The following is a 19,318-nucleotide window of genomic DNA, read 5'->3' as shown; positions in this document are numbered from 1 at the left end:
CTCTGTGCCACACACTCTCTCTGTGCCACACACTCTCTCTCTGTGCCATACTCTCTCTCCCTGTGTCACACACTCGCTCTCTGTGTCACACACACTCTCTCTGTGCCCCACACTCTCTCTCTGTGCCACACACTCTCTCTCTGTGCCATACTCTCTCTCCCTGTGTCACACACTCGCTCTCTGTGTCACACACACTCTCTCTGTGCCCCACACTCTCTCTCTGTGCCACACGCTCTCTCTCTGTGCCATACTCTCTCTCTCTGTGCCATACACTCTCTCTCTCTCTGTGCCACACACTCTCTCTCTGTACCACTCTCTCTCTCTCTCTGTGCCACACACTCTCTCTCTGTACCACACTCTCTCTCTCTGTGCCACACACTCTGTCTCTGTGCCACACTCTCTCTCTCTGTGCCACACACTCTCTCTCTGTACCACACTCTCTCTGTGCCACACACTCTCTCTCTGTGCCACACTCTCTCTCTCTGTACCACACTCTCTCTGTGCCACACTCTCTCTCTCTCTGTGCCACACTCTCTCTTTCTGAGCCACACTCCCTCTGTTCCACACTCTATCTGTGCCACTCTCTCCTTCTGTACTACGCTCACTCTGTGTCACTCTCTCTCTCTATCATGCTCTGTTTACCATGCTCTCTCCTTCCTGACGTTAGTGAGGTAAAAAACAACAGCAAAGGTCAAACTTTGGTAACAAAAGGTCAGCTCCTGCCCTTTCTGCCCGGCCCAGGGAGCAGGAGGCCTGCGGACTCTACAGCAGCCATGACACATCAAGGCAGATGCAGAAGGAAAAACCATGGGTGTGTCATTGATCTTCATAGAGAGGGGACGAGTTATGGTCACACATTCAACACACACACACACACACTCACACAAACATACAGTGTACTTAAGGTCACATACTTACAATCCACAGCAAGCCTTTCAATTATTAAGCTCAAGAGACTAGAACACACATACTTCCCTTTCCTATCCTTCTCTCTCTCTCTCTCTCTCTCTCTCTCTCTCTCTCTCTCTCTCTCTCTCATGCCAGCTGAATGACTGCTCAGCTCAATGTGTGGTCAGGGAGACAGAGCCAGAGGCCTTGTAATGAAGAGCCAGAGTCTTGCCCTACTTCAGACGCCAGCACACACAGCTCTCGGTGAGCCGGAGCTACCAAACTCGCAATCCTTCTTACACTTACGTAATGTTGTATGTTTTTGTGTGTTTTAGCTTTTTCAAAACAATGTTTAGGTATTTGGAGATATGATGCAATGTAATGATGCTTCCTTACTGGAAATCTGTGTGTTGTGTTTGTGTGTATGTGTCCTTATGTGTGCGTGTCTGTTTGGGAGAGGGGGTTCACGCAAGAGGGGGTGTGTGTGTGTGTGTGTGTGTGTGTTGAGCAGTGCTTACTGAGAGGTAGTGGGAATGCTCTTCATGCATGTCCAGCTCTTTTGACTGCACCAGTCAGCTGGCACTCCTCCTGTTTCTCTCTCTCTCTCTCTCTCTCTCTGTCTTTCTCTCTCTCAATCCCCTTCTATCTCTCCTTCACCCTCTCTCACTCCATCCCCCTCACCCTTCGCCTCCCGGCATACAACAGAAATGGGGCAGGCAGCTGTGTTCCTCTCCGCTCTGTCCGTCTGGGGTTTTGAAGTCCTTTGGTTATCAGCCAGGCGTGTCACGCTACCTGCAACCATCTGTGAAGGGCCCACACTCAGCCTGGGTCAGTGAGAGGGGAGGGGAGAGTGCCCCATAGCTCCAAATACCTCCCCACACTCAGCCTGGGTCAGTGAGAGGGGAGGGGAGAGTGCCCCATAGCTCCAAATACCTCCCCACACTCAGCCTGGGTCAGTGAGAGGGGAGGGGAGAGTGCCCCATAGCTCCAAATACCTCCCCACACTCAGCCTGGGTCAGTGAGAGGGGAGGGGAGAGTGCCCCATAGCTCCAAATACCTCCCCACACTCAGCCTGGGTCAGTGAGAGGGGAGTGGAGAGTGCCCCATAGCTCCAAATACCTCCCCACACTCAGCCTGGGTCAGTGAGAGGGGAGGGGAGAGTGCCCCATAGCTCCAAATACCTCCCCACACTCAGCCTGGGTCAGTGAGAGGGGAGGGGAGAGTGCCCCATAGCTCCAAATACCTCCCCACACTCACCGCCTGTGTGCAGAGAGGGCCTCACTTTTAGCGCTGTCTGTGCTCTCTCTCTCTCTCTCTCTCTCTTTCTAACACACACACACACACACACACACACACACACACACACACACACACACGCACTCACACGCACACACACACACACACACACACACACACACACACACACACACACTCACACGCACACGCACACACACACACACACATACACACACACACACACACACACACACTTGCACACATCCATGTGTATGCACACCGAAGGAAAAGCCAACATAACTATTACGGGGTACAGAATTTAATGTTGGAAGAACTGTGGCACTCCATAAATGTTCCCTTAACTAACATTATTGACAACATTAAGTAAGATTAACATTAATAACATTAACATTAAAAGTTCAGCATTAGCTACATTTTAACAAAATAAATTAACACTTGTATTAATTGTGTTTATTTCTGAGGAGAAAAGGTGCATGATGAACACGTAGAGATGGTTGGCCTGAGGAACACACAGCAATACTGAACTACAGCCACTTACAGGAGACAGATGACAAGGTCACGTCAGACAGTTGCATGATGCGAATAAAGAAATACATTTGTCACTTGTGAGATTGGTTTTAAAACCAAATTCTGATGGTCTTAATTTGTAATATTTATTCGTTAGCATTGTTTATGATTTCTTACTGCTAAAATGTATAGCTTGTCAATGTTAACTAAGGCTGTTAAAGTTAAATAGTGCTGTAAATAATGTTAGTTAAAGGAAAGGAGCAATAAGTCATTTCTACCACCAAAAAGTAGCAAAACAATAATTACAGACATTATACTGACAGCTAGAGAGCTTTTAAAATACAGCAAAAAGCTATTGTTTATTATTTTTACATTTTTTCCCTCCGCAGTGCAGATAACTTGAGTTGAAAAAGCAAACTGTTTTGTAGTCCTCAAATGAACGTGTATGGTTCACAGGGCAGGTCCCCCACGTGGAGGTGGGCCTGTCTAAAATACATTTAGTACAGAATCATTGAACATCCAAGTCACTAGGTGTCAGTATGACGGTTGTTTCATATTATGAAGATGAAATCATGAAATGTCATGAAAAATTACTTATTGCTCCTTTAATGTTAAGTATTAGCAATGAATATTTATATGCGCATAATATGAACTCAGTTAAGTACTCGTCCAAACCGGAAGTATCGTTTCTAAAAACAACTTCACTAAAATCTGACATATTTAAAACCACTGCACTGGTTAGTTTGTGTCATTGATGTTGAGGACAGAAGAATCAGACACAGCTGGAGTTTGGAGACTATTGTCTGTCCCAAAGATCAATGTCCGGCCCCTCTACACTCTCATTTAGATGAGCTTTTTCAGTGCAGTGAGGGCAGGTCTCCCTTTGCAGAGGCTCTGCATTTAAAAAGACTGTATTTTCCTTCCCCTAGGGCTACAGTTGAACTTTTAGTTTTAAGTATATCTTTCCATACTGTATAGGGGAAACTGAAGAATATCCATGAGGCTAATTTGACGTGTGACATCCTAATATTAAATTATGCCTCATAAAGTGACACGGCTGTTCTGCTGGGCCTGGCTGTGCCAGATGGCCTTAGCCAGGATGACATTGTGTAAAACAATAGGATTCAGGGCACAGACATGTGCTCAATAACAAAATGGCACGGTATGGACAGAGGGGGAGGACCTGCTATAAGAGAAACAAAGCAGTGTGAGCTAGCCCAGCCATTCCAATGTATTGCATGCATGCACACACAAAAAACACACACACACACACACACACACACACACACACACACACACACACACACACGCACGCGCACACACACATGCACACATATCCACGCACACACACACACACACAGAAACCTATCCCCAGGCTCAAAATCTGCACATCAAGCTGTCTGTAAATAAATGAGCAAAATCTTTGCTGACCAGCTGCATCAGCACTCACACAATGACGACTGAGAACCAGGGGAGAACCCAGGGGAGAACCCAGGTAAGTTCAACTCAAACACATCACAGTAACAGGAGCTGCAAGACAGGGGAAAAGGGACATTCCTGTCCAAGGTCTCAGTATTACAAATATTCCTTTGATCAGAGTTAGGGTTAGGGCTATTCATCCATCATGGTCAGCGGTTAGGGTTATTCCTCTGCTAGGGTTAGAGATATTCCCCTGCTCATAAGGTTAGGGCTAGGATCATCCTTCTGTCTATAGGCATCTGAACCTTACGCGCAAGTCAAACCCTTGCTTTTCACTTCCATTAACAGGAGTTCTTCTGTACGAAGCAGGAATTGTGTGTTGCACTATGCTGTTTACATTCCATCAGTCAGGGGCTGCTGATATGAGTCCCCATGGCAGTAACTATAGGTGTGAAGGCAGAATGAATGGCGCCCTTCATGAAGGAGTAACTGCCATGTGATTATAGCCCAACAAATCCGGCTGCAGTGAGGCCCCCTTTCATTTCCCCCGGCTGGCGGAACAATGCGGCGAAGAGAGACCCCAGGGTGAACTCATCCTCCCATATCTGATCAAAGGGAACACGCTGGCGGAGACCCCCACCCTAAAAAAGCACAACCACCAGGCGAGGAAAAATAAGCTTTAAAAAGGGTGGGGGGTGGGGGGCATTTGTGGCCATCTATGCTTTCATGCTAACTTTCCTTGATTGCCTTTGCTGCATTCTCTTTGCACTGTTCAGTTCCACACTGACGCACCTGGCTAACGTGCAAACGTGCCAGCACAGTGTCTGTGTGCCACATACACACCGTCCCAGCTGTGGTGGGCGACACAATACGTGTGAGACCTGCAGTGGGAGGCCAGTGTGCAGATGCCTGCACGGCTGCATTAGGGATGAGCAAGAGGTCTTCTACTCATTGCCAAATGAAAACAGAATGGGAGGCTGGCCGGATGCTTTTGTTTCTTTTTCTGCACGTCTGCAGAGCAACGCTGATCCCTGCCGCAGGGGAGACTTTCTGCCTACAGGACGCACGAGGTGGGAGACGTTCGGTCGAACTCAAGCAAAGGTGCAGCCAAACATCCATTGTTTGCAAATGGTTTACATTTATTCTAACACAGCCTTTATACCAGCTCGATGCCTTCATACCACCTCAGTGCCTTTATACCAGCCCAGTGCTGATAAGAAATACAAATCAGTAATATGATGCCTTGCTGAAGTGTACAGTACAATGGTTAATGAGAAATGAATTACAATACACGACAATCTGTACTGTGCCTTTTGTAATCATTCAAAGACGGGGGGGGGGGGGGGGGGGGGGGGATGCTAACACTAAGGCATCCTGTTATGGGTTATGGATGGAAGGCAGTAATCAGATGTGTAGGTGGGGTCTCTCTGCTGGCTTCATGGTGTCTGTCAGCAGGACACAACCCCCATTTGCTTCCCAGAGTACCAGAGCACACCTGTGAGCCATTTTCCTTCAAACATCTGAAGGCTCAGATATCTTTTAGTCTTCAAAGGGGCACAAGTGAGATGTGGACAGCCTAATAACACTCACTATGCCTTCAGTTTCCACCTACTAGAGCAGAAATGTCTTTAACGAGTCCTGAAACAATGACTCACCAATGTCCACTTAGCTCCATAGCTTAAACACGAGGCTCAGACATTCATGGTGGTGTAGACACGTGGGAAAATATAAGGAAGAGCAGAAGTTAATAGTGGTTAAGGGAAGGAAGATGCATTTCCTCACAACCAGAATAACTACAATAAAAAAATAAATAGTAACAATAATAATTTGGGGATTTTCCTGCAGTTCTTCACAGAAGAAGAGAAAAACTGTGTCATTTAGTTCTGGTGATGTGAAATAATACTTAATATACTGAAAATATTTAAGGTCCCCAAAAGAGCCCACAACAGCTGAGAGAAAGGTTTCCTAAGTTTTCTAACAAAAAAACAAATAATGAACAAAATCAAGGAATTACTGAAGGATGAGGAAAGCAGGAATACAAAAAATTAAATGGCCTGACATAGTCTGTGATCTAACACCTGACAGGGCGATCAAAACAATCCACAAACTGCTGACCGAGACAGTGCCCTCTGCAAGTCACCCTTTGGGAAGACAGCAAACATGTAATAGTGAGCAGAGTGAGGAGAGTGGGAACAGTCTGTCTCACACCCTGCTCCTACCCTTTCTGCGGGAACCAGAGCTTCACAGGTCAATTGGTCTATGTGAACATTACCCTTTCTACAACTTAAGACAAGTCGTCGCACCCCTCCCACCAGACGCTCATCAACATGTCAGTGTGGGTTATGAGACTCTAGGCTTCCTGGCTACTCGGGCCACATATAACTCTTCTGCTTTGGAATCCGAGAGCCGGAACACTGTGTCTGCACCACAAATCTCCCCCCACATAACCATTCATACCAAAGAGAAGCAACAACAAAGCACTCAAAGTACAGACTAGCATGACAAACATCCCCAGTGATGTCCCGTACTTAAGACCGAAGCAATTAAGCAGCAACTGTCTTAAAGAGAAAAATGAGCTGTAAGGCCCAAGTTACTGGAACCTCCTGTGAACCAGGAGTAACCCAAGATAAATTATCAGACTGTAAGCTAACAACTTCAATACACATGCATACAAATATCACAAAAGCCCTACAAATTCCACACCTCTAATTGAAGTCATAATGTTCCACCCTTCTAGAGTTGTTAGGTGCAGCAAATGAATTCAGTGTTTAAGATTTAAGATTTAATGCCTATTTAAAGATCTTAAGCTGTAGGTTAAATGAGCTTAACGCATGCTTTCTAAACACACCAATGAAAAAGCCCTGTCAGCTCCTTTCTAATTTCAAAATGATGCCTAATCACCCAAAATGACAGATTTCAATATGTCCTCACAGTAAGGTTAGCATGAAAGATCAGCTGCAGTGAAACTTGTTCTGGACGCCAAAGCCTCATCTCTGTATTATCCTAGAAGAACTTTCTTTTCAGGCATATTAGCAGAATGTTTTTTCTTAGGAATGTTATGAATTGCACATGAAGATTCTCTCATATATTGTAAACATTAAATGGAATTACTTGTCCATTTACATACAACACTTTGGCCTGGACAGCACAATCCTTAAGCAAACCTTTAAAGTTTTTAGTGTTCCTACTGAGGGAAATTTCTAAGACAATACTTTCCACATTTAGCACACTATATGAAACACAGTGACTCTGTAGGATGGTAAATAGGTTTGATTAGTACTTTAAAACACTAATGTTTCTGTAAGCCGTTGTTATATGTGATATCATAGTTATAATGTAACTTGTTTTCTAACTACATGGATTATACGCACACAATGCTTCATCATGTCCCCTACTTCGGTTATGTTCTGACAAAACAAAGATCTGCCCTTTAATCTAAATAGTGTAATTTAATCTAGCTACCTGTAAGTCAGAAGAATCATTTAGATTTTGTTTCATATTGAACTTCATATTAACTTGAACACTAACACGATTCGTGCAGCTGGACATTGCTCTTGATTTGTTGAGAGGAAATTAGTTTAATTTTGTTTGTTTGACTTTGACGACCATGTCTGGTTGACTGTGTCTTTAAATGGTGCAGGCATGATCGTTCATTTCAGGGCCATGAGGAGTGCCACAGAGTGACTGCTCCCAGACCTTTTGTCTTCTCATTTAAAGCAGTGACTTCTAATCACTCTATCATTCTATTGCATCACAGCCTGCCGGTCCATTCATGTGTTTAAAATATGTAAAAATAAAAGATAAAAGGTATCTGCATATAAGGTAGAGGGGTTTCTCACAGACTACGTGTAATGTACACGTTCTGCAATAAGCATGTTATGTTGTGTAGGTAAGAGAAAGTGAAAACGAACACACAGAATACAGAAGCGCCGTCGTGCTTCACTTGAGGACCCGGTTCGTGTTGTCACCGGCAGAGGGAGTGTGGAGAATCAATTAAGGTTCAGATTCTGATTTGACAATAAAATTCAACACTTTATGTATCAGTTCGGATGTATTTAAATGCACAGATGGAGTCACAATTGATCGTATCGCCACGTTTCTATTACGATTATAAAGATATTTGACTGAACTGCATGGTAGCCTATATCATTTGACCATCTCAACTGTGACTGGCACAAGACGTTAATAAATGCGTTAATAACCTTAGTGAAATAGTGCCTACTAAAACAACATGCTTACAAAAGTTTATATCGTTTCATTACTACGCTCTTTCTGTATCGATCATGGTGGACTCGTTATCACTGTCAGATCGCTGTGCCCTTACCTCAGCAGCCTCTGTCTTTACACGAACCGGTGTCGGACGAAAAATACAGAAGCTGACCAGCAGGAAACGTGCATTTAATTATCATAGGTCAGAACCGGTCCGTGATACCCTTAAACACAGCGTACCATTTTGCACTCGGATTAGTCATCCACAGCCGAATGCTGCAGTAATCTTCCATCTGCACATAAGCCAGTCAATAGTTTTGACTGGTGCATAAAACCCAATGACATGTAACGTGGTGTGCAGCATTTAGGCCTGAGTTAATATGTCAAGTGTTAAGTAATTCCAGAAACGCTGGGAACATAAGTGAGTGAAAAATCTATTGCTGTAGACCCGTTGCGTGTCTGATTGAGATCTACTTTTCGCACTCTCTCCCTCTCTCTCTCCCTCTCTCCACTGTTTTTCTTCTATCTAGGAGGCAAACGCGTTAATTAAAATAGCGTTCATTGGATCTTAAGAGCACAAAAAGGCAAAGGTGAGAATGCACGGACAGTGTAGATCAGGGGGATGAAGACAGCAGCGCTGAGCGGACGGGCGCGTTAGAGGGTTTATTATCCAGGATCATTCATCATCAAAACATGTTCATAAAACAAACAGTCATACCCAACAGATGCGCTCCACTAACAATAACAATACTGAACAAATCTCTCCTTTTTGATATACAGAGGGAACCCTGTGTTTGGAGCAGACCTCAAGCACGACATTCTGTTAAGTTCAATTATTGTTCCAGATGATCTGCGCGTTTTCTCTGAGAAAAACACTCCGGCTGACAGTGTTTCTTACCTTCGTATACAGGGGCCATCGGTGCAAGGATTTCTGTTATTCATGGCAAAATATGAAGATATATTTCAGTTCAGAACTCAGTAAAAATCTGCCATCTTGAGCCGCTGACAGAATAGCTGTCTCCCGCATTACTAGCCCGGTTCATCGGGGGGGAAAGAAGAAAAAGATCACATCCAGAACTGCAGTGTTATAACCGGTCCACGGACAATTTAAAAAAGCAATTTCTGCAACTTCGCCTAAAGAATTTTCACCAGTTTTTGGCTCTTAGATAGAGCCAAATTGCAGGTTCGGGCTTCAGTTTGTGGCGTGCATGTCTGTGGAGTGCCTGCAAAAGTTGCAATGGTGAAAGAGAAGAGCGAAACGAGTTTAGCCGAGCCTGCATAGTAATCAAATGACTATATGGTCGATCACCGAGGGACGCCCACCGCGAAAGGTTTTTTACACATGTTGCATGTTTGCATAGAAAATGTAAATAAATAAACAAGCCTACAGTTTTTAAGACATTTTAAAAAAGTATTTTAGGTACATAAAATGTGAGTCACAGAATAACTAAGAATAAGTCACAGAATAATCAATTATTCTGTAAGTCACATAATATATTTTTTAAACTAGCTATTTAATTAGTAGTAGCTCATCATAATTATCTGTAGAGAGGATAAAATGCATTTCTCAGTCAAGATAACCAACCAGAGTTTAGTATTGCCGAATGCTTTTACGAAGTGCCGAATGTTATCACATTGAAGCATATGCAGAATAAATATTGTGGACTAAGTATTTATGTATTTTGTAAATGGAGGTCTATCCATTCAACTTTAGAGGATGTTCTGCGCCATTGTAACCCTTAGGTTGAAATATTTCTATTTAGGTTCGACGAATCTGGATACTGCAAGCCATGCCTGTATCAAATCCTCCAATGACGCCACTAGATTTTCACAGAATGAACTAGGGCGGAATCGGATTACATGGCCCATACAGATGTGAACAATCTGTCATCTACCACCAACCGCTAGGAAAAAACACATTTTATTTAATTGTATGTTTGTCTGCAATGAAATAGCTGTTTAGATAAAGAACAACAACGTGTCACTGATTACTGCAAAAAGACGTAACTCAAACATGCACAAAATGAAACATACCTACGAGATAAAAACGAAGAAAGAAATCGGAGCATGAGCATATACTCAAAGTGTTACAAGTAATGTTTATAGTTATATGTTTAATGGTGGCTATTATATATATATATATATATATATATATATATATATATATATATATATATATATATATATATATATATATATATATATATATATATATATATATATATATATATATATATATATATATATATATATATATATATATATATATATATAGAGAGAGAGAGAGAGAGAGAGAGAGAGAGAGAGAGAGAGAGAGAGTAGGAAAGACGCACCACATTTGAGAAATTGACAAATTTGGCACATTTCATTTGCGTTAATGGAAAATTAAACTACAAGTACCACATCGCAAGGTACTGTAGTCCTTGTAACTCTCAAAAACTACATTAACCAGGAGAGGTTCCCTGTCAACAAACAGTAGCTTAGAGTGAAATATCGGGAAAGAGGTAAGCATTACACGGTTCTTGATACAGTTTGTAATGAGATTGTCCAACAGTGTTTAATCTAGGGTGTTTACTTGAATTTAGTTGATGGAGACATTTTTTCAAACGCGTAAGGAAACGCTGCACACGTTGTCTTACCGGAGCACTCTGAGCAAAACAGACGATCTAGCTAGTTTATTGCGAAATCTGAGGAATCCTGCTGGATAGGACAGAGGCCTCTATGGCGTTTTAAAGGTTTGCCTAGACACATTTGAGATTTTAATTCACCTTGCATAAAAAATATGCATTTTATTGCATAAATAATATACTTCACTAAGGTGCTTCAGAACGTCACGTGGGCTGTCTGGGTGATGTGTTTACATTACCTGGATTAAACACTGAAACTGCAACTAGGTTTACGACCTCTCGTTGTTTTTAGCTGCATTTTAATTAAGCTATTAGATAACTCAGTTGAACAATGGTTAAGAATTATTTGGGGGTGGAGACAATATGTTATGAGCGTTTCTCATCATGCCTTCTAGTCACTGTTGAAACCCCTGGTAGTAAGGGTTTGTGGGAAATGTAGGCATTTGGCGCATAATTTACTGGGCAAAACCATCCGAGCTAGGATCTCATTTTCCTTAAATTAATTGTTTAGTGAAAAAATTGAGCATAGATGCTTAAACCTTTACTGCCAATGTTGTCAACTAGCCAAATCGTGGGTGATGCACAAATTGTGCCGTTTACATTTTACACTAGAGCTACAGAGCCAATGGAGTAGATGAATCAGACTAGTTAGGAGACAAGGGTGTAATGTACGCTGAGGGAGGCTGGGGACATGTCTCCATAATTTCCTTACAAACCTGAGAGTCTTTCAAGATCTACTTGTCGTAAATCACACGGTATATACATACAGCCCATTATCTGACTTTTTCCTTTTCTGTTTTCAACAGTGATGTTACACATGGTCACACAAGACTTTGGCTTTACAGATCATATATTATACATTGAACAGTGTCCAATAAGCCTTCAATTAAAAAAATCATTTGAAACACTTAAAAGGTGATGTCCAGGGAAGCATCCTCCATTATAAATTAGAGAGTGCAACAAGACTGTCTACATACTAGACAATGCATGGTCAAAGTCAACTTTGTTATTCCTTTTCACTAATGTCTTGAATGAGGAATGAAATATAACTGTTTCAAGGACACTAGGCTACATTTGACATGAAACAGTAGGAGACAACAGTGCAAGCTGTGCACATGTGATGTATGTAATACATTGTGCATCACGTGTTGAACGGTAGACACGGATGCTTATTGCTCTGGTCCGTTGACAATGTGTATACACGACTGGCAAAGAGGTGGGAAATTGGGCAGGAATTGAGTGAACATTGGCCATAAATATGTGCCACCACAAGAAAATATTACTGTTTTGATGGTGATAATCATATACAAAACTAAGGATAGAAAAAACATGAAGACAAAGCAGAAATTTGAAACACCTTGCTGATTGAATCAGCTTTCTGTTTGTACCAGCTCAAACATTTTCATATTGGTCAACATACGTTTTACCTAAGAATTTACTGCAGAAGAAGTTACACTGATTGAAATGCTTTGATGCAAGGGTGGGTTATAATATAATGTTCCAGATGGGTAGCTATAAACCAAAAAGGCTTCACTATTGGTTGTTGAGGTATCTAGTGGCTCATAGTGTTATAATTTCAGAGACACTGTTGTTTTACAGAATGTTACTATTTTTTTTAGTAGAATTTGTGCTTTAATAGCTTTCTTGTGTACAATCTTATAATGGAGGCAAATGACACAGTATAATATATATTTGTTTTATAATATTAAATATCGGTTTGATTCACATCATAAACAGTTTAACACTTATATGATTTTGGTCTTAACACTCAATATTCTCTTTCATTTAAAGGTCACATAAAAAAACGAATAATAGGCCTACATTTCATAGTGTAAAGGTAACAGGTCAAGAATAGAGTAGAGCTTAATTGCATACATTAGTATTAGGCAAATACACATTTAAGCAATACCTATTGGAGTTAATAACAACTGTAGAGTTAAGACCCTTTGTATTTGGAACTGAGGTGCATTTCTGTGTATTTGTAGAGGTGCATATATAGAAGTATACATACAGAGCTAAGACAGGTCCCCAGCAGTCAGAGGAATATCTCATTTGGTTGCTCTGATCCAAAGTTTGAACCAAACTTGTGTTTCAAAACTGCAAATTATCTGTAGCACTGTAATGAATGTTTTACAAGAAACAGTTACAACTGTAGTGCACCAGTGATGCCAATTCTTACCAAGCTTGGCAAATATCTTCAAAGAGTGATATTAAAATATGATAAATTTAAGTCTTAGACTATGTCTTTTGATGTTTTAGCCAAATAAGCCAAGAAACCAACAGCATTTCACTAAGATACATCAGTCATAATTTGTTAAAAAGTCACAATTTCCCTCACAGTTATTTTAATCTGTTATGGGATGTTTCAGTGTAAACCATAGCTCTAGTCAGAAAACCTTTGTGTTAAATATGGAAATGAGAAATGTTGACTTTTGAGAACTCTTATTTTTAATTAGGTTCCAAAAATCAAATATTGAATCTCTTGACACATCAATACTAGATTTTGTTTATTCAGATTTGCAGGAAATTGTCTCTTTTGTTAAAGGAAAAGAAATATTGCAGGAACTGTTCAGACTTTTACGGTAATATCTATGTGCTATTCAGAAAGTGCAGGCTCTTTCACCGGAAACAATGAGAATGTTCATCAACCTGATGGACCCTGCAGGAGTGCAACTCTGACACGCTCTGCCTATTTGACATGGCCAGTCATGGCCAGTATGGCATCCAAGGCCCCTGTGCTATACGGCATACAGACTTGAGCAATATACTAAACTTGCATGAGACATTTGCAGTGGATAGTTTAGTCATGTTAACTGGATCAACACTTAGGTTACAAACAATGACCAAAGTTAGTGACAGACTACTTCATATTCATAGTAATACACTCTTGAAGCTGAGCTGGGCACTCGCTGGCTGACCTGAGATTGGATAATGGGTGTGTGAGAGGAATTCAACTGATCCTGTTCAGGAATCACCTGGACCAGTCGGCTAGGGAGAACAATTTCATTTATGCTTGCGGAATGGCAAACCAATATGTAGAGTCATAGTGGGGGATCCTGTAGCCGCAAAGTACATCATTCTGTATGGAACTTTTCAGATGCTCACAACTGATGGGCTGTGCATAGTGTCATGTTGGACAACAGTTTGATAGATTATATTTATTATTTATTTGTTTTCTGTACTGTGGTAAAGAGGCTGATAATTGAATACCAAAGTCGGGCACTTGGAATGAAGGATGGTAAAGAAGAGCTAAACACACGTGCCTCAAGATGCACATTTATTATGATATTTTGTATCTATATTGATTTGCCATTTTATCAGGTACAGCTACCACAAGAAGGCATCTGCTAATCAGTTGATGCACATTTAATCAGCCCCTCTCAACCCATCCATCAAAGGGAATGACAAATGTATCTTCACCCAAAATGGTGACGGACCATTTTCTGCTCAGGACAAGACTGTGTGAAAGTATGTGAGAAGCCACATGTTGGTGGAGTTTTTAGTCGGTGTACACTGGTTGGCCATGTTATTAGAAACCCCTTGTAGATCCACCATGCTGTTATACATCTGTTGATCCACAGTTTGTGACTTCTTCTAGCCCTTTATCATAAGTCAGTTTTTGGTGGTCCACCTGCACCCTAGTAGTTGTTCTGATGTGTGTAAAAAACCTCAGCAACAATGCTGTGTCTGATACACTTGTAACAGCACCATGTTGCTATGATGTCAGTGTCGCTGCTGTGCTGAGATTGATCCTTAATCCATCCAAATAACATCTGGTCAGTGGTGGTCCTACTGTGGAATCTTTCAACTGATGGCTGTGGAATAGAGAATTTGGGTAGATTTGTGCCGCATATTAGGGTGCAAACAAAGACAGTGAAGATCCTCTTGGATCTTACATGACTGGAAGCATATTACAAATACCTCACATTTGACAAGATTCAAATAAAACTATGTTTACCTATAATTACCCATAGATCTAGTTGTTTTTGTTGTTTGTATAGCAATATATCAAATGTGTACAAAAATACATTGTGTAAACTTGTTGGAATACAGGTTGTGCAACTTTAGTTATCAGAGGCGGTCTTTGCATAGAGGCGTGGCTAGGCAACTGCCTTGGGCCCCTCCCACTGCAGCCCACTGTATGGGCCCCATGATTAGCTGATTTATTTCTCGCATATTAATGTTGATGGGCCCCCTAGCAAAATTCGCCTTGAGCCCCCAAATTTCTAAGTCCGCCACTGGTAGTTATACAATATGTTTATCAAGTTTTGCATTATAAATAATTATTTTCATGGAGCATGAGCTACATGAAGTTGTGAGAACAATAAATAACCATGGCTAGGTCAAGGAATGGATGAGAAGATGCCAAGATCTAACTTCTTAATGCCTCAGATCAATGGTGAGAACACACTCTGTTTTGTTCTTCAGGTAGATGTTTGGGAAATTGGCCCAAATAATCAGAACCATATTCCAGCTCTGTGCTCTTCTAATGTCTGGACAGCTCCTGATAATGCAGACCGTGCCTCTTAAACAGTGCTTGCTTTTAAGAAATGAGATATGTATAACAGAATGGTTCTCAATACTGGCCCTGGGGAGCCTGTGGTTTTAATATACCAAACCCAAACACACTAAACCCAGCTCATAAAGAATATGATAAATAGCTAATGAGCTGGATCAGTTTGAAATTCTGAAGTGGAGAAAACAGGAAGGTGATCATAGCTGTCAGAGAGATGATTCGGCATCCTATATCTACACCCAATTGACTTCCGTGTGAAATTAGTCTGGAATATGATCACTACAATGACATCTGACACCACCAAATCAGATCAGTGTAGAACATCAAACATCTTCCTAGCTTGCCTTCATCTCTGATTTATCTTTTCAAGTGGGTGGCAAATGTTTTCTTTGAAGTAATTTCTGTGGGAAATATTATCATACCTGATATTTTTCTTTGATGTTGGTTCTCAGGTTACTGAACATTTTGGTCAGTTTCTCAGAACTGAGAGACACCTGTAACTGTGTTATCTCTTTCCTGCAAATACTGGCAAATGTTTTTCTGCACAAACTCCTTGTGAGATATTTCAGCAAGAATTCCTAGTACAGTGTTGGCAAAAGTCTTTCAGCATTCATAACTATTAAGAATTTTCAAAACATCTAGCTTGATTGCAGTCTCAACTGAGAAGTCATGGTTTTGTAGGCAAACAGAATGAGGGATATGTGGTATCAGGCTAATGGATCAGTGTTTCACTGAAAAAGTCATTGTCAAATATTAGTTCTGCACCAACACTAGATCTCTGGGTCAGAGATATTTGCCTCTATGGCATGGAAAATGGTTTCTTCAGCGGCATACTGTAGTTCCACAGAATAATGGGATTACTGATGACAATGACAAATGTCTTTGCTACATAATCAATGCTAGCTCTGATTTGGTCAGAAACAATAAACCGCTGTGGAAGTCAAAGTTAACTTTATTGTTTTTGTTTACAGATGTGTTGAGCGAGGAATGGAATATAGTTTCCCTAGGACACTGTGCTAAATTTGACATTAAATAGCAGCAGACAACCGTATGTCAGAGCAAAGGAGACGTTCTGGGACTCATTTCCAGTCTTGGTACTCCTCTCATCCCGGTCTAGACTTGAATTCTGGCCATTTGCTACATATCAGTGTGTTGGGCTCCAATACTGCGCCAACATGGTCAAGATTTTTGCCACACTCTTTACTTCGCATGTTCTTTACCTCACATGTTGTTTACTTCGCATGTTCTTTACCTCACATGTTCTTTACCTGGCATGATCTTTACCTCGCATGTTCTTTACTTCGCATGTTCTTTACCTCGCATGTTGTTTACTTCGCATGTTCTTTACCTCACATGTTTACTTCACATGTTCTTTACCTCACATGCTTGTCTCACTTTTGCCTTTTTTTTCTTTCAAAATAAGTTTCTCCTTCAGCTTTTCAAACAGAACCTTCTTTCTTTTTTGATTGTCTGCTACATACAAAATGTAAGAGTCATCCTGTCTCCTTGCTAGTAGCAGGTAACTGGCTAGTTCTGCATCCTCTCTTAGTGTGATGGCATCTCTGTCAATCTGTAAGAAAGTTAAGAATATGAAACACAGAAACTAGATCCAGATCTAGATCCACGCTTAATTATGATTATTGTTAGATGTGACTATTGTTACAAACAGTTAGGATAACTTTCATTGAGTTGAAGAGTTACTTTCTCTTCAAGCTTAATATATTGTACATTTAAGATACGCTACCTGTATACACCAATATGATCATTTGATTCAGTGCAATAAATGAGCATTTTTAGACCATAAACCCATTCTAAAGGAAGAGTTGTACCTGACCATGCATTTCATTGGACCTGACACTTCTCGAGAGAGAAGTGTATCTTAAAGAGAGAATGCTTACCACAGATTAGAGGTCATACAAAGTTCATCAGCCTACATACATGCATTCAATATGCTATGGTACATCGTTATATCTCTTAATTAAATTAAACTAGAACTTAACAAATTCTTGACCAATGTCCATAAAGACTGTTGTTGGATATTCACTAATGTCATTTACATAACACACAACACTGATTGCAAGTGTATTAATTGCACCTGTCTTGTATCTACTCGTTTACTGTTGTATCAGCTATACTTGCCACACTGGTGCATTTTAAGGGTTTACAGTTACTGTATTGTACTGTAGTCCATCTATTACTTCTCAAGTGTAATGGGCTATCAGCATAAGGTCATCAGAATAGCAGTGGGACTGACATAGTCTGGCACCAGTGCAACACACACAGCCATGTTGCTGGGATTTTTAAATAACTGACACTGCTAGTTTGACAGTGAGATAACCAAAATATCCATCCAGCAGTGTGTCTGCTGACCACTCTGACCCTGCTGACCACTCTGGGCCTGCTGACCACTCTGGGAGGGCCAGAACACAGTTGCCGCCAGAGGCCTAGAGTTAGGTGATCTCTCTATCTGACACAACAACTGAACATGCTCATAGAAAAACTGAATTGAAACAGATATTTGAGCAGGAAAGTCACCAAAGCTATGCAGCAATCCAGCCCTCTAGAACCTGAACTCCCCTGGGCTAAAGGATTGCATTTTGCATGTGCATCAAATGAGCAATGCTGCAGTGGTGACTGATGCAGTGGTCACGGTGCCAGGCACATGCCAGCATTCAACTAGCATGTGAACATCACTGCTGAGCTGAGAATAGCCCGTCACCCAAATAATACATGGTTGGCTCTGTCTGTCTGTTGATGTATGGAGTAGAACACACGAGACATCGTATCCATCAAATGAATCACGTCCTCTATCTTTCAAGAAGGTTATAACATCTGGTGATTTTTCACTGGTGAAATTACAGTGTAAAATAAAACAACCTCAGAATCGGGGATGAACTGAAGCTACAGCTACAGAAATGGCAGTAGCTACACTACAGCAGACTTTTATCAAACTATAAATTAGCATATTTTCTGCTGTGCATTCAGCTGTTCTGTACAGGTATTGATGCTAACTGTGTTGTTGGATTAATCTGAGCCGGCACGACCTACATGCTCACTACGTAGGCTGCATAGATCCCCGTAAATTAACGACGTCTCCCCCTCCCGTCTAGTGTATCATAAGATGAAGTGAAACTATCTTTCAGGATATGAAAAGAGGGGGGAAAAAGACCCCCTCTCTCTGGTTACTCTACACCCCCCCCCCCCCCCCCCCCCCCCACACTACTTTCAGGAGTGTAAATTAGGCCACTATGTAAGCTTGCCCCCTTTGTGCCCAAGGCATGATAGAGTTTGGACAACTTCTTTTGTAACCTGTATTAGCGTGAATATTCATGTAGATAATATAAAGCATTAATTACAAATTGGGAATGCTTTTTTCTAGTTTCAACTCTTTATCACCCGAACATCCACACTGTAATCGCCATTCGGTTTGTCTTCTGCTCATTATTGGTGTGAAAAGAGAAGACAGATTTTGTGATTTCAATGATGCAGTTTGTGTGTTCACTGTCCCTCTGGTTAACTGTTCACACTATTGAATAAGCACTTTGAGCATAAGCAGAGGGTGTAATTAAAGCCAAAACATTGATCAGGATCATTGATACCATCATGAATAAAATGTACAGTGGAAACAATAATATGTTTATGCTGCGTTAAATACCTGTGATGTGATGAATTTTACATGTTCTTGGTGTATTTTATTTAAATGTATTTTTTGTTGTCATTTTGTAAGCTTGAGTTAGTGATGTTTTGTCTCCACTGGCTTCATCGGGCAGGTTTCAGGGTTGTGTATGAAGATACGGGTGAGAGCCCCTCACACTGAGCATGTTTGGGCTGGAGACTGATGGACTCGCGGTGCCTCTGGGCTTGTTCTTCCTCTTCCTGATACTCCTATACTGGT

General features: G+C 41.2%; 2 protein-coding genes across 7 annotated transcripts in view; one reads left to right on the top strand and one right to left on the bottom strand.

Annotated features, from left to right (window-relative positions):
• The window catches only part of hipk2 (homeodomain interacting protein kinase 2), a 74,979-nt gene extending 65,447 nt beyond the window's left edge, over window positions 1-9,532 (bottom strand). For 2 of the 4 annotated variants that reach the window (XM_076992353.1, XM_076992354.1), the window contains exon 1: window positions 9,179-9,531. In XM_076992353.1, coding sequence (XP_076848468.1) covers window positions 9,179-9,197 — 19 coding nt within the window. In that variant the 5' untranslated portion in view covers window positions 9,198-9,531. Of the gene's footprint in view, window positions 1-9,178 lie in introns of all 4 variants that reach the window. The other 2 variants (XM_076992355.1, XM_076992352.1) reach the window with 2 other exon arrangements.
• Window positions 9,533-10,646: 1,114 nt separating this feature from the next.
• Window positions 10,647-19,318, top strand: part of tbxas1 (thromboxane A synthase 1 (platelet)) — a 52,986-nt gene continuing 44,314 nt past the window's right edge. Inside the window, exons 1-2 of one of the 3 annotated variants that reach the window (XM_076992346.1) lie at window positions 10,647-10,784; window positions 19,194-19,316. In XM_076992346.1, the coding sequence (XP_076848461.1) occupies window positions 19,243-19,316 (74 nt within the window). In that variant the 5' untranslated portion in view covers window positions 10,647-10,784; window positions 19,194-19,242. Of the gene's footprint in view, window positions 10,785-10,848; window positions 11,016-19,193; window positions 19,317-19,318 lie in introns of those variants that run through there. The other 2 variants (XM_076992344.1, XM_076992345.1) reach the window with 2 other exon arrangements.

The sequence above is a fragment of the Brachyhypopomus gauderio genome, chromosome 2 (assembly GCF_052324685.1).
Source record: "Brachyhypopomus gauderio isolate BG-103 chromosome 2, BGAUD_0.2, whole genome shotgun sequence".
NCBI lineage: Eukaryota > Metazoa > Chordata > Actinopteri > Gymnotiformes > Hypopomidae > Brachyhypopomus > Brachyhypopomus gauderio.
The sequence above is the reverse complement of the archived record's forward strand: the minus strand, read 5'-3'. Positions and strand labels throughout refer to the sequence as shown.